The 23929-nt window shown below is 39.2% G+C and overlaps 2 protein-coding genes across 3 annotated transcripts in view; both read left to right on the top strand.

The window, feature by feature from the left end:
- Positions 1 to 2085: 2085 nt before the first annotated feature.
- On the top strand, positions 2086 to 16549 carry LOC131989265 (uncharacterized). Its single transcript, XM_059354454.1, has 10 exons — positions 2086 to 2317; positions 2397 to 2639; positions 3051 to 3218; positions 3388 to 3454; positions 9333 to 9460; positions 9900 to 9935; positions 15087 to 15350; positions 15430 to 15672; positions 16105 to 16251; positions 16437 to 16549. The coding sequence occupies exons 1-10, from the start codon at positions 2086 to 2088 to the stop codon at positions 16547 to 16549; spliced, it is 1641 nt and encodes a 546-aa protein (XP_059210437.1).
- Positions 16550 to 21972: 5423 nt separating this feature from the next.
- Positions 21973 to 23929, top strand: part of tspan5a (tetraspanin 5a) — a 28370-nt gene continuing 26413 nt past the window's right edge. The window contains exon 1 of one of the 2 annotated variants that reach the window (XM_059355375.1): positions 21973 to 22361. In XM_059355375.1, coding sequence (XP_059211358.1) covers positions 22281 to 22361 — 81 coding nt within the window. In that variant the 5' untranslated portion in view covers positions 21973 to 22280. The remainder of the gene's footprint in view (positions 22362 to 23929) is intronic. The other variant, XM_059355376.1, reaches the window with a different exon arrangement.

The raw sequence follows: 23929 nt of genomic DNA, 5'->3' as shown, positions 1-23929 counted from the left end.
GAAGAAAGTAAGATGGAACTAACATTATGTGTCAGTGTTGTAATTACGCACCAGGGCGTCAACTATGTTGGGGTATCTGTTTAAAGATACCAATTGCCTTCATCAAGGATCACCAAAAATTTTGGGGATTAAGGATGGCTCTTTTATGAATAAATGATGACCTTGCACAGGGCGTCAAATATATTAATAAAAGGGCGTTATCATAAATGCTATCCCTTTCATAAGGATACCAAATATTCCGGAATGAATCTGAGCAACACTTGTGTGGATCTCACGGATCAAAAGTGTGGTTGGATGGCTATAAGAATTATTAATAATTATCATAAACAATTATTAATTATAAGAAATGATATGACTTGATTTACTCTAAGTCAGCTCGTTGGGGCACCATCTGTAAGAACAGAAAAATATAGCCAATTCACCTAAATCAGTCTCATAAAGTTATCAATTTGGAACACTGATTATTAATTATGAATATAATTATAATCAAATTACCATATTAATATTTAATAGTGGTTGACGGAATCGTGAGTTCTTGTCAAAGAAGAGGATGGCATATCATTCATAATGTACAACATTAAATAGACAGCATTCGTAATCAAAAGGTATTTATTCTAAACAAGTAAAGCAAATAAAAGCACACATCTATAACATAAGAACTACATTACAAAAGAGAAGGAAACGTGTGTGTGTGTGTGTGTGTGTGTGTGTGAGGGGGTTTACCACTCCTCAGACAATGAGCTGTGTTCAGCTCCAGTTAATTTAATCAGTGTGTGAGCAGGTCAAAGGTTAGTATAGTTAGTTGCAGTAAGACTGACTGTCTGTATAAAGCAAGATTAACATACAACTTTGATCGTAACACGAATGTCACATAAATATACTTAAAACACACATATAAACCAAATCATTAATCACAGGTCAAATCCTAGTTGCTAAAGTCCTTGCTGATTTCTTATCTAAGCCCAGTTACATTACTCACGAGTCCGGTGAAAAAGGGGGGGAAGCCTTTTCAGCAGAAGAGTGGAAGAAGGAAGTTGAGTTCAATAATTTGCCGTCTTGCAAATTAAGTTGCTGGTTGTCCTTGTTGTTGAATTCGAGCTTTCTCTGACAAATGCAATGAACTTTGTGTTCATTAATGCCGCTTTGGTGTGCAGAGAAGGTCAGAGTTGCAGTTGTTCAGGATCCTTATGGAAAGGAGATTCTTGAAGCTGGAGGCCTCACCTCAGCTGCAGAGGATCTCAGCAGGGAGTGAGGGAGGAGGTGGCTGGTGGATCCAGGCCTCTGGATCCACTCCTGGAGAAGCTTCCAAGCAGGAGCGGTGGAGAGAGAGCAGCGATGGAGAGAGAGCGAGAAGACAGGGAGGACTGTCTCCTTTAGAGCAGGCCAGTGGACCTCCTGTGGGGTCAAGGGTGCCTTGACCAATGGCATGACACCTGGAAGGTGTCATAAATGCAGTGCATTCTGGGAACTGAAGTTCTTGAGAGGGGACAAAATGGAGGTTCTGCCATTTTGTTGAGTTGACTCAAGAAAATGTTCCATTTAGTCCACAAATGTCAAAGTCCACAAATGAACCCAAAATTCACCTGTGGTAGAATCCCAACAACAGTTAAAGAAAATGTTGCTGCATCTTTAATCTTTTGAAATATAAATAAAAGCAATATATTATATTTAGTAATCAAACAGTAAAATGCTGTTAAAGGACTAACATCACTGAACTGCTGTTATGTTTGTCTTGTTGCACTATTGTTATTTCCCTCAGATTATTCTCATACAGTACCTGTAGCCGTGCTGACTCTGGTTCATGCTAACTTTGCACTACATTCACATCTTAAAAAGCCCAATAAACTGTTGTTAAAGCTGGAAGACACAGTTGTTCTTTCAAACTAACCTGAGGTTCATTTCTCTGCAGTTCTGAGCTCACTGCTGATCTGCACCACAAACCAAGGTCAGTAAACTTCTTCTGTCTCGTCTGAAACTCACTGATTCTGTCTGAGAAGCTTTTCCATTCAATATCCATCATCTCACACTGAATCTTTCTGTCTCCTCCCTGCAGCCTCTCTGACTGTGAGTCCCAGCAGCTCTCAGATGTTTAGAGGACAGTCTGTCTCTCTGAGCTGTGAGGAGGACGACAGCTCTGCTGGATGGACTCTGAGGAGGAACACAACTGATGAAACCAGGACTCAGTGTGGAGCTGATTGGGGACGATCAGCTGGTTCATCCTGTAACATCAGCTACACTATTAAATGGGACAGTGGAGTTTACTGGTGTGAGTCCAGAGAGGGAGCAACCAGTAACACCATCAACATCACTGTCACTGGTAAGATCAGACTGTGGACTCAGTGTTGATGAAGCTGTGTGTAAACGGATGAAATGCTGCAGTTTGTCTCTGTGTTCAGGTGGTCCAGTGATCCTGCAGAGTCCTGTCCTCCCTGTGATGGAGGGACATGATGTCACTCTGCGCTGTAAAACAAAGACGTCCTCCAACCTCCCAGCTGGTTTCTATAAAGATGGCTCCTTCATCAGGACTGAGCCTGAAGGTCACATGACCATCCACCATGTTTCCAGGTCTGATGAAGGTCTCTACAAGTGTAACATCAGCAGTGTTGGAGAGTCTGAACCCAGCTGGGTCACTGTCACAGGTGAGGAGGGAAAAGATACACACAACTGCTACACAGATATGCACAACTGCTATGTAGATACACAACCACAAAGACACACAAAAATACCACACAGCTTCACAAAACTACTACAAAGATACACAACACAACTACAAAGATACACAACACAACTACAAAGATACACAAAACTACTTCAAAGATGCACCACACAACTACACAGGTACACAAAACTACTTCAATGATACACTAAATGACAACAAAGAGATGCAAAACAACTACAAATATATTCAAAACAATTATGAATTATACATAGAACAACTACAAAGATATGCAAAACTACATCAATACACAAAAGTACTTCAAAGATACGCTTTTATTTTACCACTGAATTCATCCAGAGAGTCACCTGACCAGCTTGGATTCTCTCCACAGAAACACCCTCACCTCCCACTGAAGCTCCGCCCCCTGCCACTGAAGCCCCGCCTCCTGCCTCCGGCCCCCTCCACCTTATGCTCCGACTGGTCTGCCACCTGGTGGTGTTCTGTCCATACTGCATCTCCACTTTCATCATGGTGTCTTTATATCGACACAGAGCCACAGGTAATCATTGTTTTATCAATCAATCAATCAATCAATCAATCAATCAATCAATCAATCAGTCAATCAGTCAATCAATCACTGAGACTCTGGTGACTGACAGTTGTCTCTAACAGAACTCTTCAGTTGATCAGTTATCTACATTTCTCTTTCTAACCTGCTCTGACTGAAGGAAATGACCGGCCCGTCTCCGTGGTGATGACTCCGCCCACCCAGGCTGACGAGGGATTGGATGATGAGTATGATGATGTCATCGCTGTTGTCACCACAGAGCATCACTTCTAAACTGTTGTGAAAATAAATAAAACATGTTTGAAGTTTAAAGAAAAATGTGACTTTCTGACTTTAATTCAAACTAGGAGATGTGGCGTTCCACAGGGAAGCGTTCTGGGTCCTCGTTTGTTTCTGATCTGCAGAGGACTCGAGGGGAAACAGTCACAATATAGAACCGAGGGCTGAAATTTGACGAAAATCCCTGTAGCAGCTAAAAATGTTAGTGTAGCTTTTTCTTGTGGTCTGAACTTTTGCACCCTGTTTCTCTGTTTTTGGTCAAAATGAAAGCTGAAAGTTATTATTTTATGAGTTTGGTTGTTAATCCTCTTAAAAAGTATATTTTAGTTGAATAAAATTGCCAAAAACACACCGTTTATCACAGAAAGATACTGTAAAAACAGGCACTATTGTGGGACTTTGAACTTTCTGACAGTTCTTGAACGTACCATCGTTTCTGTTATAAAAAGTGACCAAAACTTGTGTTAAAATGTTGATATTTGTGTCAGAATCTCTTTATTCTATGTTATTCTGCACAAAGACATGTTTGATTGTGCGGATTCCATAGAGTTAAGGACATTTAGGTTTATAGAGATTTTATGTTGCAGTGAAACTCAAGGACACAGAGAGGAGAAGGACTGATATCTCTACAGATCAAATAAACTGAAATGAGAACATCTTTTCTTTCTCTGTTTAGTTTCCATGTGATCATGTTTTAGTCTGTGGGTTTATCACCTCGCTTCTGTCATTAACTGGTATACAAAGAGGAAGGAGACGTGTTAACTGGCTGTCAAACTGTTGTTGATCTTATTTTAGCCACAGGTCAGTTTAGGTTTTAATAACAGCCTGCACTTCAGACTCTGGTTGTTTCCTCCATTCTGAGGTTCATTTCTCTTCAGTTCTGATCTTCAAAACAAACCAAAGTCAGTAAACCTCTTCTATCATGTCTAAAACTCTCAGATTCTGTCTGAGGAACCTGATCCAAGAGTCAGAAATGAGGACGCAGGGCGGACAGAGTGGTGGCAAAATAAAAGTAAAAGCACTCAAAGTTCTTCTCTGTTTGACACTAAATGCACCATAATTTACTAAATGAACATCATGTTATGTTGAAGAAGACTTGAGACTAACGATTGAGATCATAAACTCACCATGAGACTGTTTACTGAGGACATACATTATTTTTCATACAATCAGACTTCTTTCTGCAGCAGTGGAGAGAAAGCAGGTTTAAGACTTCCCTGCCTGACTCAGTCTCTAATCTGCACACGACTGAAGCGAATAGCAGCTTATGACTCACTGAAACACTCAATGAAACAAGAAACAAAAAGAGACGCTGTTTAAAAAGAGTCTTTACTCAGCTCTCACATCAACAAGGTGACTGAAACATAATTTTTCAAACTTAGAAATATAAGTCAAAACAAAAACAATCAAGAAAACAAAAGGAAACACAGCAATTTAAAACCCTCAGAGGAGCAGGAGGAGGCCCTCAGAGGAGCAGGAGGAGGCTCTCAGAGGAGGAGGAGGAGGCACTCAGAGGAGCAGGAGGAGCAGGAGGAGGCTCTCAGAGGAGCAGCAGCTCTCAGAGGAGCAGGAGGAGGCTCTCAGAGGAGCAGGAGGAGCAGGAGGAGGCTCTCAGAGGAGCAGGAGGCTCTCAGAGGAGCAGGAGGAGGCTCTCAGAGGAGGAGGAGGAGGCCCGCAGAGGAGCAGGAGGAGGCTCTCAGAGGAGCAGGAGGAGGCCCTCAGAGGAGCATGAGGAGGCTCTCAGAGGAGGAGGAGGAGGAGGCTCTCAGAGGAGCAGGAGGCTCTCAGAGGAGCAGGAGGAGGCTCTCAGAGGAGGAGGAGGAGGCCCGCAGAGGAGCAGGAGGAGGCTCTCAGAGGAGCAGGAGGCCCTCAGAGGAGCAGGAGGAGGCTCTCAGAGGAGGAGGAGGAGGCCCTCAGAGGAGCAGGAGGAGCAGGAGGAGGCTCTCAGAGGAGCAGGAGGCTCTCAGAGGAGAAGGAGGAGGCCCTCAGAGGAGCAGGAGGAGGCTCTCAGAGGAGCAGGAGGAGCAGGAGGAGCCCCACAGAGACATGATAATCACACAAACCAAAACGACTCCAGCCGTATCATGTAAAAAAAATAGAAAAACATCTTTTTTAAAGTATTTAAAATGTACATGAGGAGAGAACGTTTAGAAATGATGCTCGGTGGTGACATCAGCGTCCACATCGTCATAGTTGGGGTCATCATCCCCGCTGGTCGGGGACATCGTCATGGAAACAGGCTGCTTCCTCCCTGCAGAGGTAAATAATAATTCTATTAATGAGCTGATAAATGACTTGATGTGAAGTATGTTGTAAGAACAAAGAAGCCGCAGGAGTCACTCTCTTTTCTCTTTCTTTGCAAAAATAAATCCTAAAAAATAGTGAAAAGTCTGTTAAATAACAGGAAATAACCGTCAATTATTTTACAGAGACTTTCTATGAAAATACAGATAATATACAGTAATATATATTTAAAAATATATATCCGTAGAAAAATGTGCATTTTTACTCCCATTATATTAATTAACAGATTTCATTAATTGTTATGTTGTTATGTAAATATTTGTAATAAAAGTAATTCATGTAAGTAATTTTATGGCATTTGTAATAAATTTAGAAACAATAAATAAAAGCCCTGTAAAATAATACAATAATAATAATAATAATAATAATAATAATAATAATAATTAAAGTCAAGAAAAATAAATAAATAATAGTAATAATAATAATTATAATAATAATCATAATAATAATATGGAAAAAACATAAAAATAATAGCCACAATAATAATAATAATTATTAATCTAAAAGTCAAGAAAAAAACATAAAGATAAATGTTAAAATAATAGTTATAATAGTAATAATAATAACAATAATAATCGAAGAGAGAAAACATAAAAATTAATTTAAAAAAATATTACTAACAATAGTAATAATAGTCATAACAAGAATAATAATACGAATGTGTCTGGTTGTAGAAAGCTTCTGGTTTAATAGCATTAGTGATTTCAGTTCATCTTCCAAACATCTAGAAATATAGATATATGTATAACACTCAGATGCTTTAATCCAAAATAACTTACAGGAAATGCCTCTAAAAGAGAGACAGCTGCATAGATAATGGAAACTAGCTACATATATGTTGACGGGGTTAAATGATGCTTATATGATGATATAAAACATAAGCTCAGTGAAGAGGGAGATGGATGAAGGTCTCAGCTGCTGTTCTTCCTACAGACCAGCAGATGTCGCTGTGCTCTGTGTTTCCTGAGGCTTCACCTCAGCACAGAGTCAGGAGGAGCCGCTCTCATCACCGGCTGCCTCCTGGAGAGGAAGGTCCCCGTAAGTCAGCTCGTCCCAGTCACTGGCTCTATCCCAAAGTCAAGGATCCTTCCTTGGTAGGATCCTTCCTTCAGAGTCAGGTCCTCCAGAGGCCAGAGTCCTTCCTTTCACTGGTGTAACACACAAATGGAGCAGCCTTCAGTGTGCAGGTGTAAGTCATTGTGTAATTTGACGTCCTGCTTCAATTCAGCGCCGCATTTTCAAAACCAGTTCAGACATGATGTGGCTTTGGCACCAACACTCTTCACATATTTGAGGAAATGGAAGAAGATGCTTTTAGGTTGAATCTCCACGATTTAGCAATAGTCCAGCAGCTTAACTCCAATATGTATAAGAATCGTTCAGTTTGTGATAAAAGCATGAAATTTGGTGCATATATTGCCAAAGGCATACTGAAAAGATTTGGATATGGAGGCATCATGAATTTTCAACATGGCGCCCATGGCAGCCATTTTTCAAAATGGCCACCAGAGACAACAGTTTTCTTATGAGTGATGGATATAATGTGACATTGTACACAGAATTTGATTAATTAATTACCATAAGTGCTTGCTAATGTGTTTTTTGAATTAGACATTTTCATTAAAAATTAAAAATGGCTGCCATTGTTTCCAGACTGGTTAGATACACATAAACTCTGTGTCGAATTATACATTTTTCTTGATGCATAATTTAAATTAGCAAATGTAGAATTTCTGAGAATATTTGCTCTATCTCACAAGACATATGTTAAGTGAGGCCAAATCTAGGGTCTATCACAAGGAAGACTATTCACACTCGCCTTCACAGAAGCAGAGGGCAGTGCATTGCAACTGAGCTTTTTTGCACTTGCAATGCCCAACACAACCCTTCTTACATTTGCAAGAGACAAGTTCATAACTGGACTGGCCTGCATCTGGTAGGCATGTCCAGAAGGGTTCATAGTCTCCCTCAGATGTCTTTGACCAACCCCATTTGCACGGTGAAGGTAGTTCTGGTGTTGACACCAGCACTTGACCCCACACATGACCTCCTTGGTATACTGCTCTCTTGACATGCTCTTCCAGGGCAGCCTTGGTCGGAGGGATTGATTCTACATTGTGCCTCTTGGCGAATAACTTCCTTCTTGCCGTATCTATTTCTGTGCATGTGCTGGTTCGGTCATAGAGTACGATAACAAACCTCTCAATTGTGGCCATTACCTCTTGTGGTATCTCAGTTGGGGCTGAAGACAGTTTCAACAGGGCATGCGTAAGCTCAGGAAACACAGTCCATACAGCCCACGCAGTCTTTTTCCCATGGCCAACAAAGCTTGACACAGTGTCGCAACCGGTCACTGCATGGAACAGTGGTAGCGCACGTGCTTTCTCAGGTTCTAGCCCTGCTGCAATTTCATGGGCTGCTAAGTATCGGAAACTCTTTCCAGTTCCGAAAGCCAACCAAAGCTCGTCTTCTGGTTGTAGAGTCTGAGCCACTGCCACAGCTAGCACCACAACATCAGTATCAACTGTTTGAATCATGATCTTCTGATGGCCATTTCTTGCTGCATGGGCTACATGTAATAACATGCCTCAGACCTATCTGGGAGTGGTGGCTTGCTAAGGACTTCTATATCACTAGTGATAACAAACTGTCTGTCCTCCTGCAGTAGCGATGTGAGCAGAGCTTTTGAGAGAAAGGCAAACAATTCCGTCTTATTGCTGTCAACTCTAAGAAAGTTTGGCCAGTTCCTGGGAATGGCTACATCACCTACCACATGTCTCTGAATCCCAGTTCCATGCTTTGCTCTTGTAGCAGCTTTCAGAGAATGAGACAAGTAGCGGTCCCACACCAGATCAAGCCTGGACACACTTTCAAGTTTTCTGGTCAGATATGGAATGAAGATCCCATGGGCATAGTCATTGAAGGTTTTTACTGAACTTGGTTTCAGCATCTGGATGATGGCTGCCCCATCTACAATGGTACAGGTAACCTTTGGACTTTCTGAGTATGCACTGTGAACTTGTTAAAGGCATGGAAGCAGATCACTCTTCTGTCCCAGTCGGAGACCTCCCCCATCATACATATCAGACTGTCATACAAGTGACCATCTTGAATATGAAATGATACTTTTCAATTATCCTATAGACATTTACCAAGTACAATATATGGTAAATATGTCTAAAATATCACATTATGTCTGTCACTCATAAGAAAAGAGGCGTTGCTGGTGGCCATTTTGAAAAATGGCTGCCATGGGCGCCATGTTGAAAATTCATGATGCCTCCATATCCGAATCTTTTCGGTATGCCTTTGGTTATATGTGCACCAAATTTCAGGTTTTTATCACAAACTGAACGATTGTTTTGGTTATCTGCTGCACTACAAGTAAAAGCCACAATCTACAATCTCATGAAATCAAAACCTGTGAATATCCTTCATTAGGAAGATTTGATCACAATCAACAGTTTTCATCTTGTTGATTCTAAACAAAGAGAAGAGACCACCTCTCCTGTGAAACCACAGGGCTGCTGCAGCCGCCTTCACAGAGGAAACGGTGGTTTTAACTTCTCTGAACCAACAAACATTCAAATTGTCTGATGTCACATCTCAGAGTGGTACGATGGGGCAAACATCTCTTCAGCGGCTCCTCTGTAAGTACATTATGTTTGTTTTTTGTTTTTAAAGATTTCATTTATTGTAAAAACATTTGACAGTTTCTTGATTAGTGTGAACAAAACAAGCAGTAAAAAGAAGAAAGTAAGATGGAACTAACATTATGTGACAGTTTAAGAAATGTTGCTGTACCTTTATTCTTTTTTTTAAATATAAATGAAAGCAATATATTATATTTAGTAATTAAACAGTAAAATGCTGTTAAATGACTAATGTCAGTGTACTGCTGTTATGTTTGTCTTGTTGCACTGCTGATATTTTCCTCTGATTATTCTCATACAGTACCTGTAGCCGTGCTGACTCTGGTTCATGCTAACTTTGCGATACATTCACATCTTAAAAAGCCCAATAAGTTGTTGTTAAAGCTGGAAGACACAGTTGTTCTTTCAAACTAATCTGAGGTTCATTTCTCTGCAGTTCTGAGCTCACTGCTGATCTGCACCACAAACCAAGGTCAGTAAACTTCTTCTGTCTCATCTGAAACTCACTGATTCTGTCTGAGAAGCTTTTCCATTCGATATCCATCATCTCACACTGAATCTTTCTGTCTCCTCCATGCTGCCTCTCTGACTGTGAGTCCCAGCAGCTCTCAGATGTTTGAAGGACAGTCTGTCTCTCTGAGCTGTGAGGAGGACGACAGCTCTGCTGGATGGACTCTGAGGAGGAACACAACTGATGAAACCAGGACTCAGTGTGGAGCTGAGTGGGGACGATCAGCTGGTTCATCCTGTAACATCGGCTTCACTACGAAATGGGACAGTGGAGTTTACTGGTGTGAGTCCAGAGAGGGAGCAACCAGTAACACCATCAACATCACTGTCACTGGTAAGATCAGACTGTGGACTCAGTGTTGATGAAGCTGTGTGTAAACGGATGAAATGCTGCAATCAATCAATCAATCAATCACTGAGACTCTGGTGACAGATAGTTGTCTCTTACAGAACTCTTCAGTTGATCAGTTATCTAACTTTCTCTTTCTAACCTGCTCTGACTGAAGGAAATGACCGGCCCGTCTCCATGGCGATGACTCCGCCCACCCAGGCTGACGAGGGATTGGATGATGAGTATGATGATGTCATCACTGGTGTCACCACAGAGCATCACTTCTAAACTGTTGTGAAAAGAAATAAAACATGTTTCAAGTCTAAAGAAAAATGTGACTTTCTGACTTTAATTCAAACTAGAAGATGTGGCGTTCCACAGGGAAGCGTTCTGGGTCCTCGTCGGTTTCTGATCTGCAGAGGACTCGAGGGGAAACAGTCACAATAAAGAACCGAGGGCTGAAATTTGACGAAAATCCCTGTAGCAGCTAAAAATGTTAGTGTAGTTTTTTCTTGTGGTCTGAACTTTTGCACCCTGTTTCTCTTTTTTTGGTCAAAATGAAAGCTGAAAGTTATTATTTTATGAGTTTGGTTGTTAATCCTCTTAAAAAGTATATTTTAGTTGAATAAAATTGCCAAAAACACACCGTTTATCACAGAAAGATACTGTAAAAACAGGCACTATTGTTTTACTTGAACGTATCATTGTGTCTGTTATAAAAAGTGACCAAAACTTGTGTTAAAATGTTCTCTTTATTCTATGTTATTCTGCACAAAGACATGTTTGATTGTGCTGATTCCATAGAATTAAGGACATTTAGGTTTATAGAGATTTTATGTTGCAGTGAAACACAAGGACACAGAGAGGAGAATGGGAAAAGAACAAAAACGTCCCGTTGGGGTTCCAAGTTAACTTTAGTTTGGCTGAATTAGAAACTTCTCAAAGGACTGATATCTCTACAGATCAAATAAACTGAAATGAGGAACATCTTTTCTTTCTCTGTTTAGTTTCCATGTGATCATGTTTTAGTTTGTGGGTTTATCACCTCGCTTCTGTCATTAACTGGTATACAAAGAGGAAGGAGACGTGTTAACTGGCTGTCAAACTGTTGTTGATCTTATTTTAGCCACAGAAGGAGGAAACAACCAGAGTCTGAAGTGCAGGCTGTTATTAAAACCTAAACTGACCTGAGGTTCATTTCTCTTCAGTTCTGATCTTCAAAACAAACCAAAGTCAGTAAACCTCTTATATCATGTCTAAAACTCTCAGATTCTGTCTGAGGAACCTGATCCAAGAGTCAGAAATGAGGACGCAGGGCGGACAGAGTGGTGGCAAAATAAAAGTAAAAGCATTCAAAGTTCTGCTCTGTTTGACACTAAATGCACCATAATTTACTAAATGAACATCATGTTATGTTGAAGAAGACTTGAGACTAACGATTGAGATCATAAACTCACCATGAGACTGTTAATTGAGCACATACATTTTTTTTTCATAGATTTTTCTTACAATCAGACTTCTTTCTGCAGCAGTGGAGAGAAAGCAGGTTTAAGACTTCCCTGCCTGACTCAGTCTCTAATCTGCACACGACTGAAGCGAATAGCAGCTTACGACTCACTGAAACACTCAATGAAACAAGAAACAAAAAGAGACGCTGTTTAAAAAGAGTCTTTACTCAGCTCTCACATCAACAAGGTGACTGAAACATCATTTTTCAAACTTTAAACTTTAGTCAAAACAAAAACAATCAAGAAAACAAAAGGAAACACAGCAATTTAAAACCCTCAGAGGAGCAGGAGGAGGCTCTCAGAGGAGCAGGAGGAGCAGGAGGCCCTCAGAGGAGCAGGAGGAGGCTCTCAGAGGAGCAGGAGGAGGCCCTCAGAGGAGCAGGAGGAGGCTCTCAGAGGAGGAGGAGGAGGCCCTCAGAGGAGCAGGAGGAGCAGGAGGAGGCTCTCAGAGGAGCAGGAGGCTCTCAGAGGAGCAGGAGGAGCAGGTGGAGGCTCTCAGAGACATGATAATCACACAAACCAAAACGACTCCAGCCGTATCATGTAAAAAAAATAGAAAAACATCTTTTTTAAAGTATTTAAAATGTACATGAGGAGAGAACGTTTAGAAATGATGCTCGGTGGTGACATCAGCGTCCACATCGTCATAGTTGGGGTCATCATCCCCGCTGGTCGGGGACATCGTCATGGAAACAGGCTGCTTCCTCCCTGCAGAGGTAAATAATAATTCTATTAATGAGCTGATAAATGACTTGATGTGAAGTATGTTGTAAGAACAAAGAAGCTGCAGGAGTCACCTGGGGACCTGCGTCGATACACCGACAGCATGAGCGCTGTGGCGCTGCAGTACGGAAACACCACCAGCAGGTGGCGCATCACTGTCAGCAGTAACGGGGTCGGCTCTGCAGCGGGCCCCGCAGCGCCATGAGGACCTGCACACAACAAACACCTGGTGAGCACACACTCAGAGAGCATGCTGGGAATGTTTGTCAGCAAAATAATAATAATAATAATAATAATAAAGAGAACAATAAGGTGATTTAATTTCTCTTTCTGAACATCTTCACAGTTTTGGATGATGAGATTATCTCCATATTTTAAAATAATTTACTTTTGGACATTTAACTTTTTTCTCTCTCTCTACAAAAATAAATCCTTACAAACGGTGAAAAGTCTGTTAAATAACAGGAAACAACCGTCAATTATTTCCAGAGACTTTCTATGAAAATACAGATAATATACAGTAATATATATTTAAAAATATATATCCGTAGAAAAAAGTGCATTTTTACTCCCATTATATTAATTAACAGATTTCAACCATTATTTGTTATGATGTTTATGTAAATATTTGTAATAAAAGTAATTCATGTAAGTCATTTTATGGCATTTGTAATAAATTTAGAAAAAATAAATAAAAGCTCTGTAAAATAATACAATAATAATAATAATAATAATAATAATAATAATAATAATAATAATTAAAGTCAACAAAAATAAATAAATAAATAATAGTAATAATAATCATAATAATCATAATAATAATACGGATAAAAATTAAAAATAATAACCACAATAATAATAATAATAATTATTATTATAAAAGTCAAGAAAAAACATAAAGATAAATATAAAACAATAGTTAAAATAGTAATAATAATAACAATAATAATCGAAGAGAGAAAACATAATAATGTATTTAAAAAAATATATTACTAATAATAGTAATAATAGTCATAACAAGAATAATAATAGGAATGTGTCTGGTTGTAGAAAGCTTCTGGTTTAATAGCATTAGTGATTTCAGTTCATCTTCCAAACATCTAGAAATATAGATATATGTATAACACTCAGATGCTTTAATCCAAAATAACTTACAGAAAATGCCTCTAAAAGAGAGACAGCTGCATATATAATGGAAACTAGCTACATATATGTTGACGGGGTTAAATGATGCTTATATGATCATATAAAACATAAGCTCAGTGAAGAGGGAGATGGATGAAGGTCTCAGCTGCTGTTCTTCCTACAGACCAGCAGATGTCGCTGTGCTCTGTGTTTCCTGAGGCTTCACCTCAGCACAGAGTCAGGAGGAGCCGCTCTCATCACCGGCTGCCTCCTGGAGAGGAAGGTCCCCGTAAGTCAGCTCGTCCCAGTCACTGGCTCTATCCCAAAGTCAAGGATCCTTCCTTGGTAGGATCCTTCCTTCAGAGTCAGGTCCTCCAGAGGCCAGAGTCCTTCCTTTCACTGGTGTAACACACAAATGGAGCAGCCTTCAGTGTGCAGGTGTAAGTCATTGTGTAATTTGATGTCCTGCTTCATTTCAGCGCTGCAATTTCAAAACCAGTTCAGACATGATGTGGCTTTGAAATCAACACTCTTCACATGAAGAAATGGAAGAAGATGCTTTTAGCTTGAATCTCCACGATTTAGCAAGTAAAAGCCACAATCTACAATCTCATGAAATCAAAACGTGTAAATATCCTTCATTAGGAATATTTGATCACAATCAACAGTTTTCATCTTGTTGATTCTAAACAAAGAGAAGAGACCACCTCTCCTGTGAAACCACAGGGCTGCTGCAGCCTTCACAGAGGAAACGGTGGTTTTAACTTCTCTGAACCAACAAACATTCAAATTGTCTGATGTCACATCTCAGAGTGGTACGATGGGGCAAACATCTCTTCAGCAGCTCGTCTGTAAGTACATTATGTTTGTTATTTGTTTTTAAAGATTTAATTTATTGTAAAAACATTTGACAGTTTCTTGATTAGTGTGAACAAAACAAGCAGTAAAGAGAAGAAAGTAAGATGGAACTAACATTATGTGACAGTTTAAGAAATGTTGCTGTATCTTTCATCTTTTTTGATATAAATAAAAGCAATATATTATATTTAGTAACAGTAAAATGCCGTTAAAGTACTAATGTCAGTGAACTGCTGTTATGTTTGTCTTGTTGCACTATTGATATTTTCCTCAGATTATTCTCATACAGTACCTGTAGCCGTGCTGACTCTGGTTCATGCTAACTTTACACTACATTCACATCTTAAAAAGCCCAATAAACTGTTGTTAAAGCTGGAAGACACAGTTGTTCTTTCAAACTAACCTGAGGTTCATTTCTCTGCAGTTCTGAGCTCACTGCTGATCTGCACCACAAACCAAGGTCACTAAACTTCTTCTGTCTCGTCTGAAACTCACTGATTCTGTCTGAGAAGCTTTTCCATTCGATATCCATCATCTCACACTGAATCTTTCTGTCTCCTCCCTGCAGCCTCTCTGACTGTGAGTCCCAGCAGCTCTCAGATGTTTGAAGGACAGTTTGTCTCTCTGAGCTGTGAGGAGGACGACAGCTCTGCTGGATGGACTCTGAGGAGGAACACAACTGATGAAACCAGGATTCAGTGTGGAGATAAGTGGGGACGATCAGCTGGTTCATCCTGTAACATCAGCTACATCTTTCCATGGGACAGTGGAGTTTACTGGTGTGAGTCCAGAGAGGGAGCAACCAGTAACACCATCAACATCACTGTCACTGGTAAGATCAGACTGTGGACTCAGTGTTGATGAAGCTGTGTGTAAACGGATGAAATGCTGCAGTTTGTCTCTGTGTTCAGATGGTCCAGTGATCCTGCAGAGTCCTGTCCTCCCTGTGATGGAGGGACATGATGTCACTCTGCGCTGTGAAACAGAGACGTCCTCCAACCTCCCAGCTGGTTTCTATAAAGATGGCTCCTTCATCAGGACTGAACCTGAGGGTCACATGACCATCCACCATGTTTCCAGGTCTGATGAAGGTCTCTACAAGTGTAACATCAGCAGTGTTGGAGAGTCTGAACCCAGCTGGGTCACTGTCACAGGTGAGGAGGGAAAAGATACACACAACTGCTACACAGATATGCACAACTGCTATGTAGATACACAACCACAAAGACACACAAAAATACCACACAGCTTCACAAAACTACTACAAAGATACACAACACAACTACAAAGATACACAAAACTACTTCAAAGATGCACCACACAACTACAAAGATACACAAAACTACTTCAAAGATGCACCACACAACTACACAGGTACACAAAACTACTTCAAAGATACACTAAATGACAACAAAGAGATGCAAAACAACTACAAATATATTCAAAACAATTATGAATTATACATAGAACAACTACAAAGATATGCAAAACTACATCAATACACAAAAGTACTTCAAAGATACGCTTTTATTTTACCACTGAATTCATCCAGAGAGTCACCTGACCAGCTTGGATTCTCTCCACAGAAACACCCTCACCTCCCACTGAAGCCCCGCCTCCTGCCTACGCCGACCTCCACCTTGTGCTCCGACTGGTCTGCCACCTGGTGGTGTTCTGTCCGTACTGCATCTCCACTTTCATCATGGTGTCTTTATATCGACACAGAGCCACAGGTAATCATTGTTTTATCAATCAATCAATCAATCAATCAATCAATCAATCAATCAATCAATCAATCAATCAATCAATCAATCAATCAATCAATCACTGAGACTCTGGTGACAGATAGTTGTCTCTTACAGAACTCTTCAGTTGATCAGTTATCTAACTTTCTCTTTCTAACCTGCTCTGACTGAAGGAAATGACTGGCCCGTCTCCATGGCGATGATTCCGCCCACCCAGGCTGACGAGGGATTGGATGATGAGTATGATGATGTCATCCCTGTTGTCACCACAGAGCATCACTTCTAAACTGTTGTGAAAAAAAATAAAACATGTTTTAAGTCTAACGAAAAATGTGACTTTCTGATTTTAATTCAAACTAGGAGACGTGGCGTTCCACAGGGAAGCGTTCTGGGTCCTCATTTGTTTCTGATCTGCAGAGGACTCGAGGGGAAACAGTCACAATAAAGAACCGAGGGCTGAAATTTGACGAGGATCCCTGTAGCAGCTAAAAGCGTTAGCGTAGCTTTTCCTTGTGTTCTGAACTTTTGCACCCTGTTTCTCTGTTTTTGGTCAAAATGAAAGCTGAAAGTTGTTCAGATTATCTCATGAGTTTGGTTGTTAATCCTCTTAAAAAGTATATTTTAGTTAAATAAAATTGCCAAACACTGTAAAAACAGGCACTATTGTGGGACTTTGAATTTTCTGACAGTTCTTGAACGTATCATCGTTTCTGTTATAAAAAGTGACAAACTTGTGTCAAAATGCTGATATTTGTGTCAGAATCTCTTTATTCTATGTTATTCTGCACAAAGACATGCTAGATTGTGCTGATTCCATAGAGTTAAGGACATTTAGGTTTATAGAGATTTTATATGTTGCAGTGAAACACAAGGACACAGAAAGGGGAATGGAAAAAGAACAAAAAACGTGCCGTTGGGGTTCCAAGTTAACTTTAGTTTGGCTGAATTAGAAACTTCTCAAAGGACTGATATCTCTACAGATCAAATAAACTGAAATGAGGAACATCTTTTCTTTCTCTGTTTAGTTTCCATGTGATCATGTTTTTGTCTGTGGGTTTATCACCTCGATTCGTCATTAACTTATTTTTGTTTTAGCCACAGGAAGGAGGAAACAGCCAGAGTCTGAAGTGCAGGCTGTTATTAAAACCTAAACTGACCTGAGGTTCATTTCTCTTCAGTTCTGATCTTCAAAACAAACCGAAGTCAGTAAACCTCTTCTAAATTAAAATTTGATTTCAACACAGAAGCGCTATGTAAGAAAGGCCAGCAGTGCCTTTTTTCTTTCAGAAAACATTTCAAGTTGATAAAACCTTAATGACTCTGTTCCACAGATCCTTTATCCAATCTGTTATTTCTTTTTCTATAATTTGCTGGTATGGAAACCTTGGAACTAAACATAAAAATGCCCTACAGGGCATTGTGAAGGTTGCTAGCAAGATTGTGGGGACTCAGTTTGTTGATAGTAGTGAGGAAAGCTAGCTGGCTACCATCTGGTGTGTCTTATGTGACCCGAGGGTGAAAAAGAACAGCTACAGGTATTCATTCATCCCCACTTCCATTAGGGCAGCTATTCTCAACCTTGGGGTCGGGACCCTAATTGGGGTCGCGAGATGATTTCTGGGGGTCGCCAAATCATTTTGAACACAACATTTTTGGTCATTTTGTGTTTTTTTTTTGCCTTTTTGCGTCTTTTTTTGTGTGGTCATTTTGTGTCTTTTTTTTAAAGTAATTTTGTGTCTTTTTTAAGTCATTTTGTGTCTTTTTTTGGTCATTTTGTTTCTTTTTTTGGTCATTTTGTGTCTTTTTTTGGTCATTTTGTTTCTTTTTTAAATTGGGGGTCGCGACTCAAAAAGGTTGAGAACTACTTCATTAGGGAACTGAACCTGGTTGAACGATGATGGTGATGAAGATGGTGATGATGATGGTGATGATGATGGCAATGAGTTTGATATTGATGATGATGTTGATGTTGATGATGATGATGATGATGATGATGGGGACCTATGTGGTTGACACATAGACATTAAAGTAACAGTCACTCAGATCAAAGCTACACTCAGCAATGATCAGCCTCACGTGGGACTGATGAAAATGACAAACAATGTAAAAGTGTTTCTTGCTGACGGACAGACTCTCATACTCTCTGCTTTAAAAAAAAACTTTAATAATATCTATAATAAATCTGAATGGTGGAAATAACAGATCACGAAAGGGAAAAAAGTATAAATGTAGAAATATGTTTGTGGTGTTTTTGTTGTTCAAAGCGACAATAAAACAGATTTTAACTACATGGTGAATCATATAACTAAAATATAAAACTTGTGGTGACGCAATCTGTGATCTGTCTTCACTCCGGTATCAAACTACAGCGATGTTGATGTATAACATCAGTCTGATCAGCTGCAGCGTCTATTCAGTAAGTCAGGGGGCGGGGCCACCGCTAAAAGACTTCCGCATAGGTTGCTCTCATGTATCCTCACTTGTGGCTCCTCTGATATGCCTCCTCTCTCCTCTCTCCTCCATCCTCTCTCCTATATCCTCTCCCCTCTCTCCTCTATCCTCTATCCTCTCTCCACTCTCCTCTCTCCTCTATCCCTTCTCTTCTCTCCTCTATCCTCTCTCCTCTATCCCTTCTTCCGTATCCTCTATCCCGTATCCTCTCTCCTCTCTCCTCTCTCCTCTCTCCTCTCTCCTCTCTCCACTCTCCTCTCTCCTCTCCTCTCTCCTCTATCCTCTCTCCTCTCTCCTCCATCCTCTCTCCTATATCCTCTCTCCTCTCTCCTCCATCCTCTCTCCTATATCCTCTCTCCTATATCCTCTCTCCTCTCCCCTCTCTCCTCTATCCTCCATCCTCTATCCTCTCTCCTCTATTCCGTCTCCTCTCTCCTCTCCCCTCTCTCCTCTCTCCTCTCCCCTCTCTCCTCTCCCCTCTCTCCTCTCTCCTCTCTCCTCTCTCCTCTCCCCTCTCTCCTCTCCCCTCTCTCCTCTATCCTCCATCCTATATCCTCTATCCTCTCTCCTATATCCCGAATCCTCTCTCCTATATCCTCTATCCCCTATCCCCTATCCCCTCTCCTATATCCTCTCTCCTCTATCCCCTATCCCCTATCCCCTATCCCCTATCCCGTATCCTCTATCCTCTCTCCTCTATCTTCTCCCCTCCAAGCACAAGTAAGAGCTTTGGGATGGTCGTAAAGATGGCGTAAGTGAAAAAACTTCCGGTTCAAACGAGGATAGAGGATAGAGGAGACATAAAATAAGGGACATGGGATGCACCCAGTGTCGACAGCCGTAACATCGAACTCAAGCTTCAAACTATTTTTTTTAACTTTATTGAAAGTCAGGTATTACAAACATTAAAAACACAGAACATTAATACAAAACAAATGCAATGCCAGGGGGTCATAGCATACAAATTAATGATGAATTAGTTTGTAAGTATGTTATAAAGAGTGCATAGCTCAGAGGTTTTGAATGTGTTTCTGTTTGTTGAATGTTGGATTGTTGTAATGTAGCTACTGTTTGAGCTCCTTCTCAAAAATTAAAAAAGATGGTTTGTGATTAGAGAATCTGAATGTGTGTATATGGTATTTTGCAAGTAGAACAATCAGGTTGATAATGAAAAATTGAAACCTTGTTTGTTCGTAGGATAGGAGAGGAACCCAAACAGTACATTTATGTAGGGAATAAGCACACATAAGTAAGAGAGACACCAGAGTTGAAAAGCTGCTTGACTAAAAAGATTCCATGGTGAAACCAGTTTTCCAGAAATAAAGATTTATTTTTGTATAATATATCTCTGTTGTTCCAGATGTAGTATCTGTGAGGTGGGAAAGTGTGCCTATAAATTAAAGTCCAAGAAAGAAGCAGTTTTTTAAGAAAATTAGACAGCTTTAAGGGGATCTTTTCAGTGTTATAGTTGCAGAGTAAAATAAATTTAAGGCCACCAAGTTTTGAAAATCATTTTCAATTTGGGCTAAAATTCCAGATTGAAGATGGGCTTTTAACCCTATAAAGCCAAGTGTATCATATTTGATACACAAGTTTTTTCGACCTATACATCATCAGTGTGATATTATTTTCCTGAAAAACCTGATGTATACATGTGTTGAAGGAAAAAAAACTGAGCAACAAATTGCACAAAAATGCAAGATATAGCTAAATTTATATGCAGGTTCCACTGGTGGATCAGTCATTGCTGCGTGAAAACTTCATATCAGCAGATGTACAATGTTGTGTTATATGGAAAAAAATATTTTGCATGTTTGAGGAAAATGTTAAAAGAAAGTAAAGCCTTAAAAGGTTAAAAATGTTGGGTTTTATATGTTTTTGTTAGTTCAAGAAAAACAAACTGTGAGCAACAAATTGCACAAAAAGAACTGATGTATCAAATATGATACAAATTAGAATCATATATCCCTATTGTTTTTGGATTTTTTTTTTAATTATCTGTCAGCAGGTTCAATAAACACTCCAGTTTAAAAAAAAAAGAAGAATTTTCTGGCAATTATTTAATGGTTCAGGCTTTATAGGGTTAAAGAAATTATTTAATCCAAACGGGCAGTCCACAAACCAGTGGGTGACGTCACGGTGACTGCGTCCATTATACCGTCTCTTTTTTTTTTTTTCAAAACTTTAATTATTGAGTTTTTTCACAAAAAGCAATACACGATGAACACAACAACGAACATACAGTCACAAAACCCCACCCCTCCCTCCCATAACCAACAGCAATCTCGGGGGAAAAAAACACCCGAGTTAATAAAAATCAAAACAAAATAAATGTATTAATTAATAAATAATAGTAATAAATAAATTAAATTAAATCATATTAATGAATAAATGAAATAAATTAAATCATATTAATTAATAAATGAAATAAATTAAATATAAAAATAAAAAAATGGAGAGGAAAAAAATAAACAACAACAAAACAATACCACACAATCACAACAATCATGAAAGTATACATAATTAAAATGAATGCGATTATTATTATTATTTTTATTTTTTATCACTATTATTATTGTCTCCTTATTTTCCTGTCAATCTACTGCTCCACCACTCCAGTCCGGTAGGTGGCGGTAATGCATCTGTACGTTGGTCTGCCAATAAAAATCAATTATACCGTCTCTGCTCTGATCCCTTGTCTTCTCCTCCTTCTTTTTTTTTTTTTTTTTTTTTTAAATAAACTTTATTAAGGCAGTTGGGTGGGGTGTAATACAAAAAAATACATCAGAACGTCGCCAGGGGGTTTCAATAAATCATAAAGAGGTTGTCATACAAAAATATTATAAAAATTACAAATATTCAGAGTTTTAGCAGCTTTCAAATTAGTAGAGTCTTTAATAGAATTAATATACTGCTTGGTTTCACTTATAAATATAGAAAAAAGGGGATTTTTTTTTTGTGTATCGAGATTTATGTATGTGATATTTTGCCAATAGTATAATTAGATTTATAATGTAATATTGATTTTTTTTTGTGTATGGGAAGTCAGTGAAACCAAACAGTATATTTTCAAAACAAAGGGACAAATTAGGTTCAATTGAAAAAAAAAGGAAGTTACAAATATCTTTCCAGAACTTAGACGAAAAAGGGTCTTCTCCTCCTTCTACCCTCCTTGCTTGGTACCGGAAGTGTCCCATCTTTTCCTCTGATATGATTGGCTGCATCCCCAGTTTCTCAAGTCTTTTCCCATCCAATCATCGACGACCAGGCGCAGCGGCGATACCGCCTCCTGTAGGCGCAATCTGACGAGAAAACAGCGGACAGTTTTTTTATTCTGCGGGTTTACTGCGCTAAGGTCCGCTTTCTGTCTCCAGTGCTGCATGTGAAGCCGGTATCTGGGCTCCTCTAGCATGCTCCCCGAGGAGCTGGAACACATGTGAGACCATCTGAAGCGGACCAAGCGACATGCATCCCCGGAGCGCTGAACCTGTTCCGTCGCGCACACAAAGCCTGTGAAGCAGGCCGTGTTTTCTCCTCCAGAGACTGCGCGCTGATGATGCTCAAACATGTCGGGGAATCATTACAAAGGCAACGAAGTCAGCTGCTGCATCAAATACTTCATTTTTGGATTCAACATCCTGTTTTGGGTAAGAAGGTTTAATGTTTTTGCGCATCTGCGCCTTTCTCCAGCGCAGCTCGGTTATTATTATCGGCCAATTATACTGGCCAATGAGAAGTAAGGCCCCGATCATCATGGTACCATTGTTACACAAGATCATATTCAGAGTCATATCGATGCTTGGATGCCTTTTATTATGGTCGCATTGGTCCAGTAATGTCCCGGTCAGAGCAGCCGCTGGGCGCACAGCTAATCGGCTTTTGTGGGGAACTAATGACAGCTCAGCGCGTCATTGTCAGGGCTGCAGGCTTATTTATTCATTTATATGACATGTATCTGGTGTTTGCATGTTGTTTACATCTCTACCAAGAGTCCAAACACAACATATCATCACCCTCATTTTTTCAAGTTTTGCAGGAAACACAAAAAACTTCCCCAAAAGTGTATCATATGCAGTGGTGGAATGTAACTAAGTACATTTACTTATTACTAAGTACTGTACTTAAGTACAATTTTGAGATATTTGTACTTTACTTGAGTATTTCCATTTTATGTTACTTTATACTTCTACTTCACTACATTTTGAGGCAAATATTGTACTTTTTACTCCACTATATTTAGCTGACAGCTTTAGTTACTTTTCAGTTCAAGATTTAACATAAAAACAAAATTAATATGAAATTTTTGCTAACATGTTAACATGTTTTAAATTGAACATCATAAGAGTATATTAAGTTGTTAAAATGAGCCCTACCTTGAGAAAATTAAAGCGGTCCGTACATAAATGCATCAAAAATAATAACCCAACAATATATTTTTAGAATATATGAAACAATCCAAGTGGGTCCATTTTGCATAATGAGTACTTTTACTTTTGATACTTTAAGTACATTTTGATGCTGATACTTCTGTACTTTTACTTCAGTGAGTTTTGAATGCAGGACTTTTACTTGTAGTGGAGTAATTTCACAGTGTTGTATCTTTTACTTAAGTAAGGGATCTGAATACTTTTTCCACCACTGATCATATGACATTTATATGTTAAAAAAGTGTATTTGTGTGTGAATTAGAATTTTAAAACAGCAGTTAAATGAGCTTTTAGACATCTTTTGAAGCATTTTACAGAGATGGAGTCATTTGCCAGATGGGAAAAAGGTATTTATCCATAATTTATTCCCTAAATTGAACAATAAATTGACCTCTGCATGTCAGAAATCTTGGAGGATGAAGATCTAAAGTTTGACGTGTTGAATAAGAGTGAACCTGAGAATTAAATTTAAAATAAGTCTTAAAGTGCTTTGATAAGTTTTCATGATCTGAATGTACCTTAAAAATAAAAACACATATTTGAGAATTATTGATGTCATATCAGCTAACAAAACAATTCGTCACCCTGTTAAAAATAATTCGCCTAATACATTTTTTTCAAGTTTTGCAGGAAACACAAAAAACTTCACCAAAAGTGTAACATATGACATTTAATGATCATTTCACTCAAAAAGGATGTAACAAAGGATGACTATTGGCATAGTAATAACACTGTGTGTTAATTATGTAACTTAAGAGAAATAAATGACTTAGGCAATTCTTTGAACA

This window comes from Centropristis striata, chromosome 17 (genome assembly GCF_030273125.1).
Source record: "Centropristis striata isolate RG_2023a ecotype Rhode Island chromosome 17, C.striata_1.0, whole genome shotgun sequence".
In the NCBI taxonomy this organism is placed as follows: domain Eukaryota; kingdom Metazoa; phylum Chordata; class Actinopteri; order Perciformes; family Serranidae; genus Centropristis; species Centropristis striata.
Note: the sequence above shows the minus strand (reverse complement) of the source record. Positions and strands in the feature narration are given on the sequence as shown.

Bases quoted from the DNA above. Each gene is read 5' to 3' on its own strand.
- LOC131989265 (XM_059354454.1), top strand. From the start codon at position 2,086: ATGTTTAGAGGACAGTCTGTCTCTCTGAGCTGTGAGGAGGACGACAGC. The intron at 2,318-2,396 runs GTAAGATCAGAC...CTCTGTGTTCAG, and splicing joins CATCAACATCACTGTCACTG to GTGGTCCAGTGATCCTGCAG. The intron at 3,455-9,332 runs GTATGATGATGT...GTGAAACCACAG, and splicing joins GACGAGGGATTGGATGATGA to GGCTGCTGCAGCCGCCTTCA.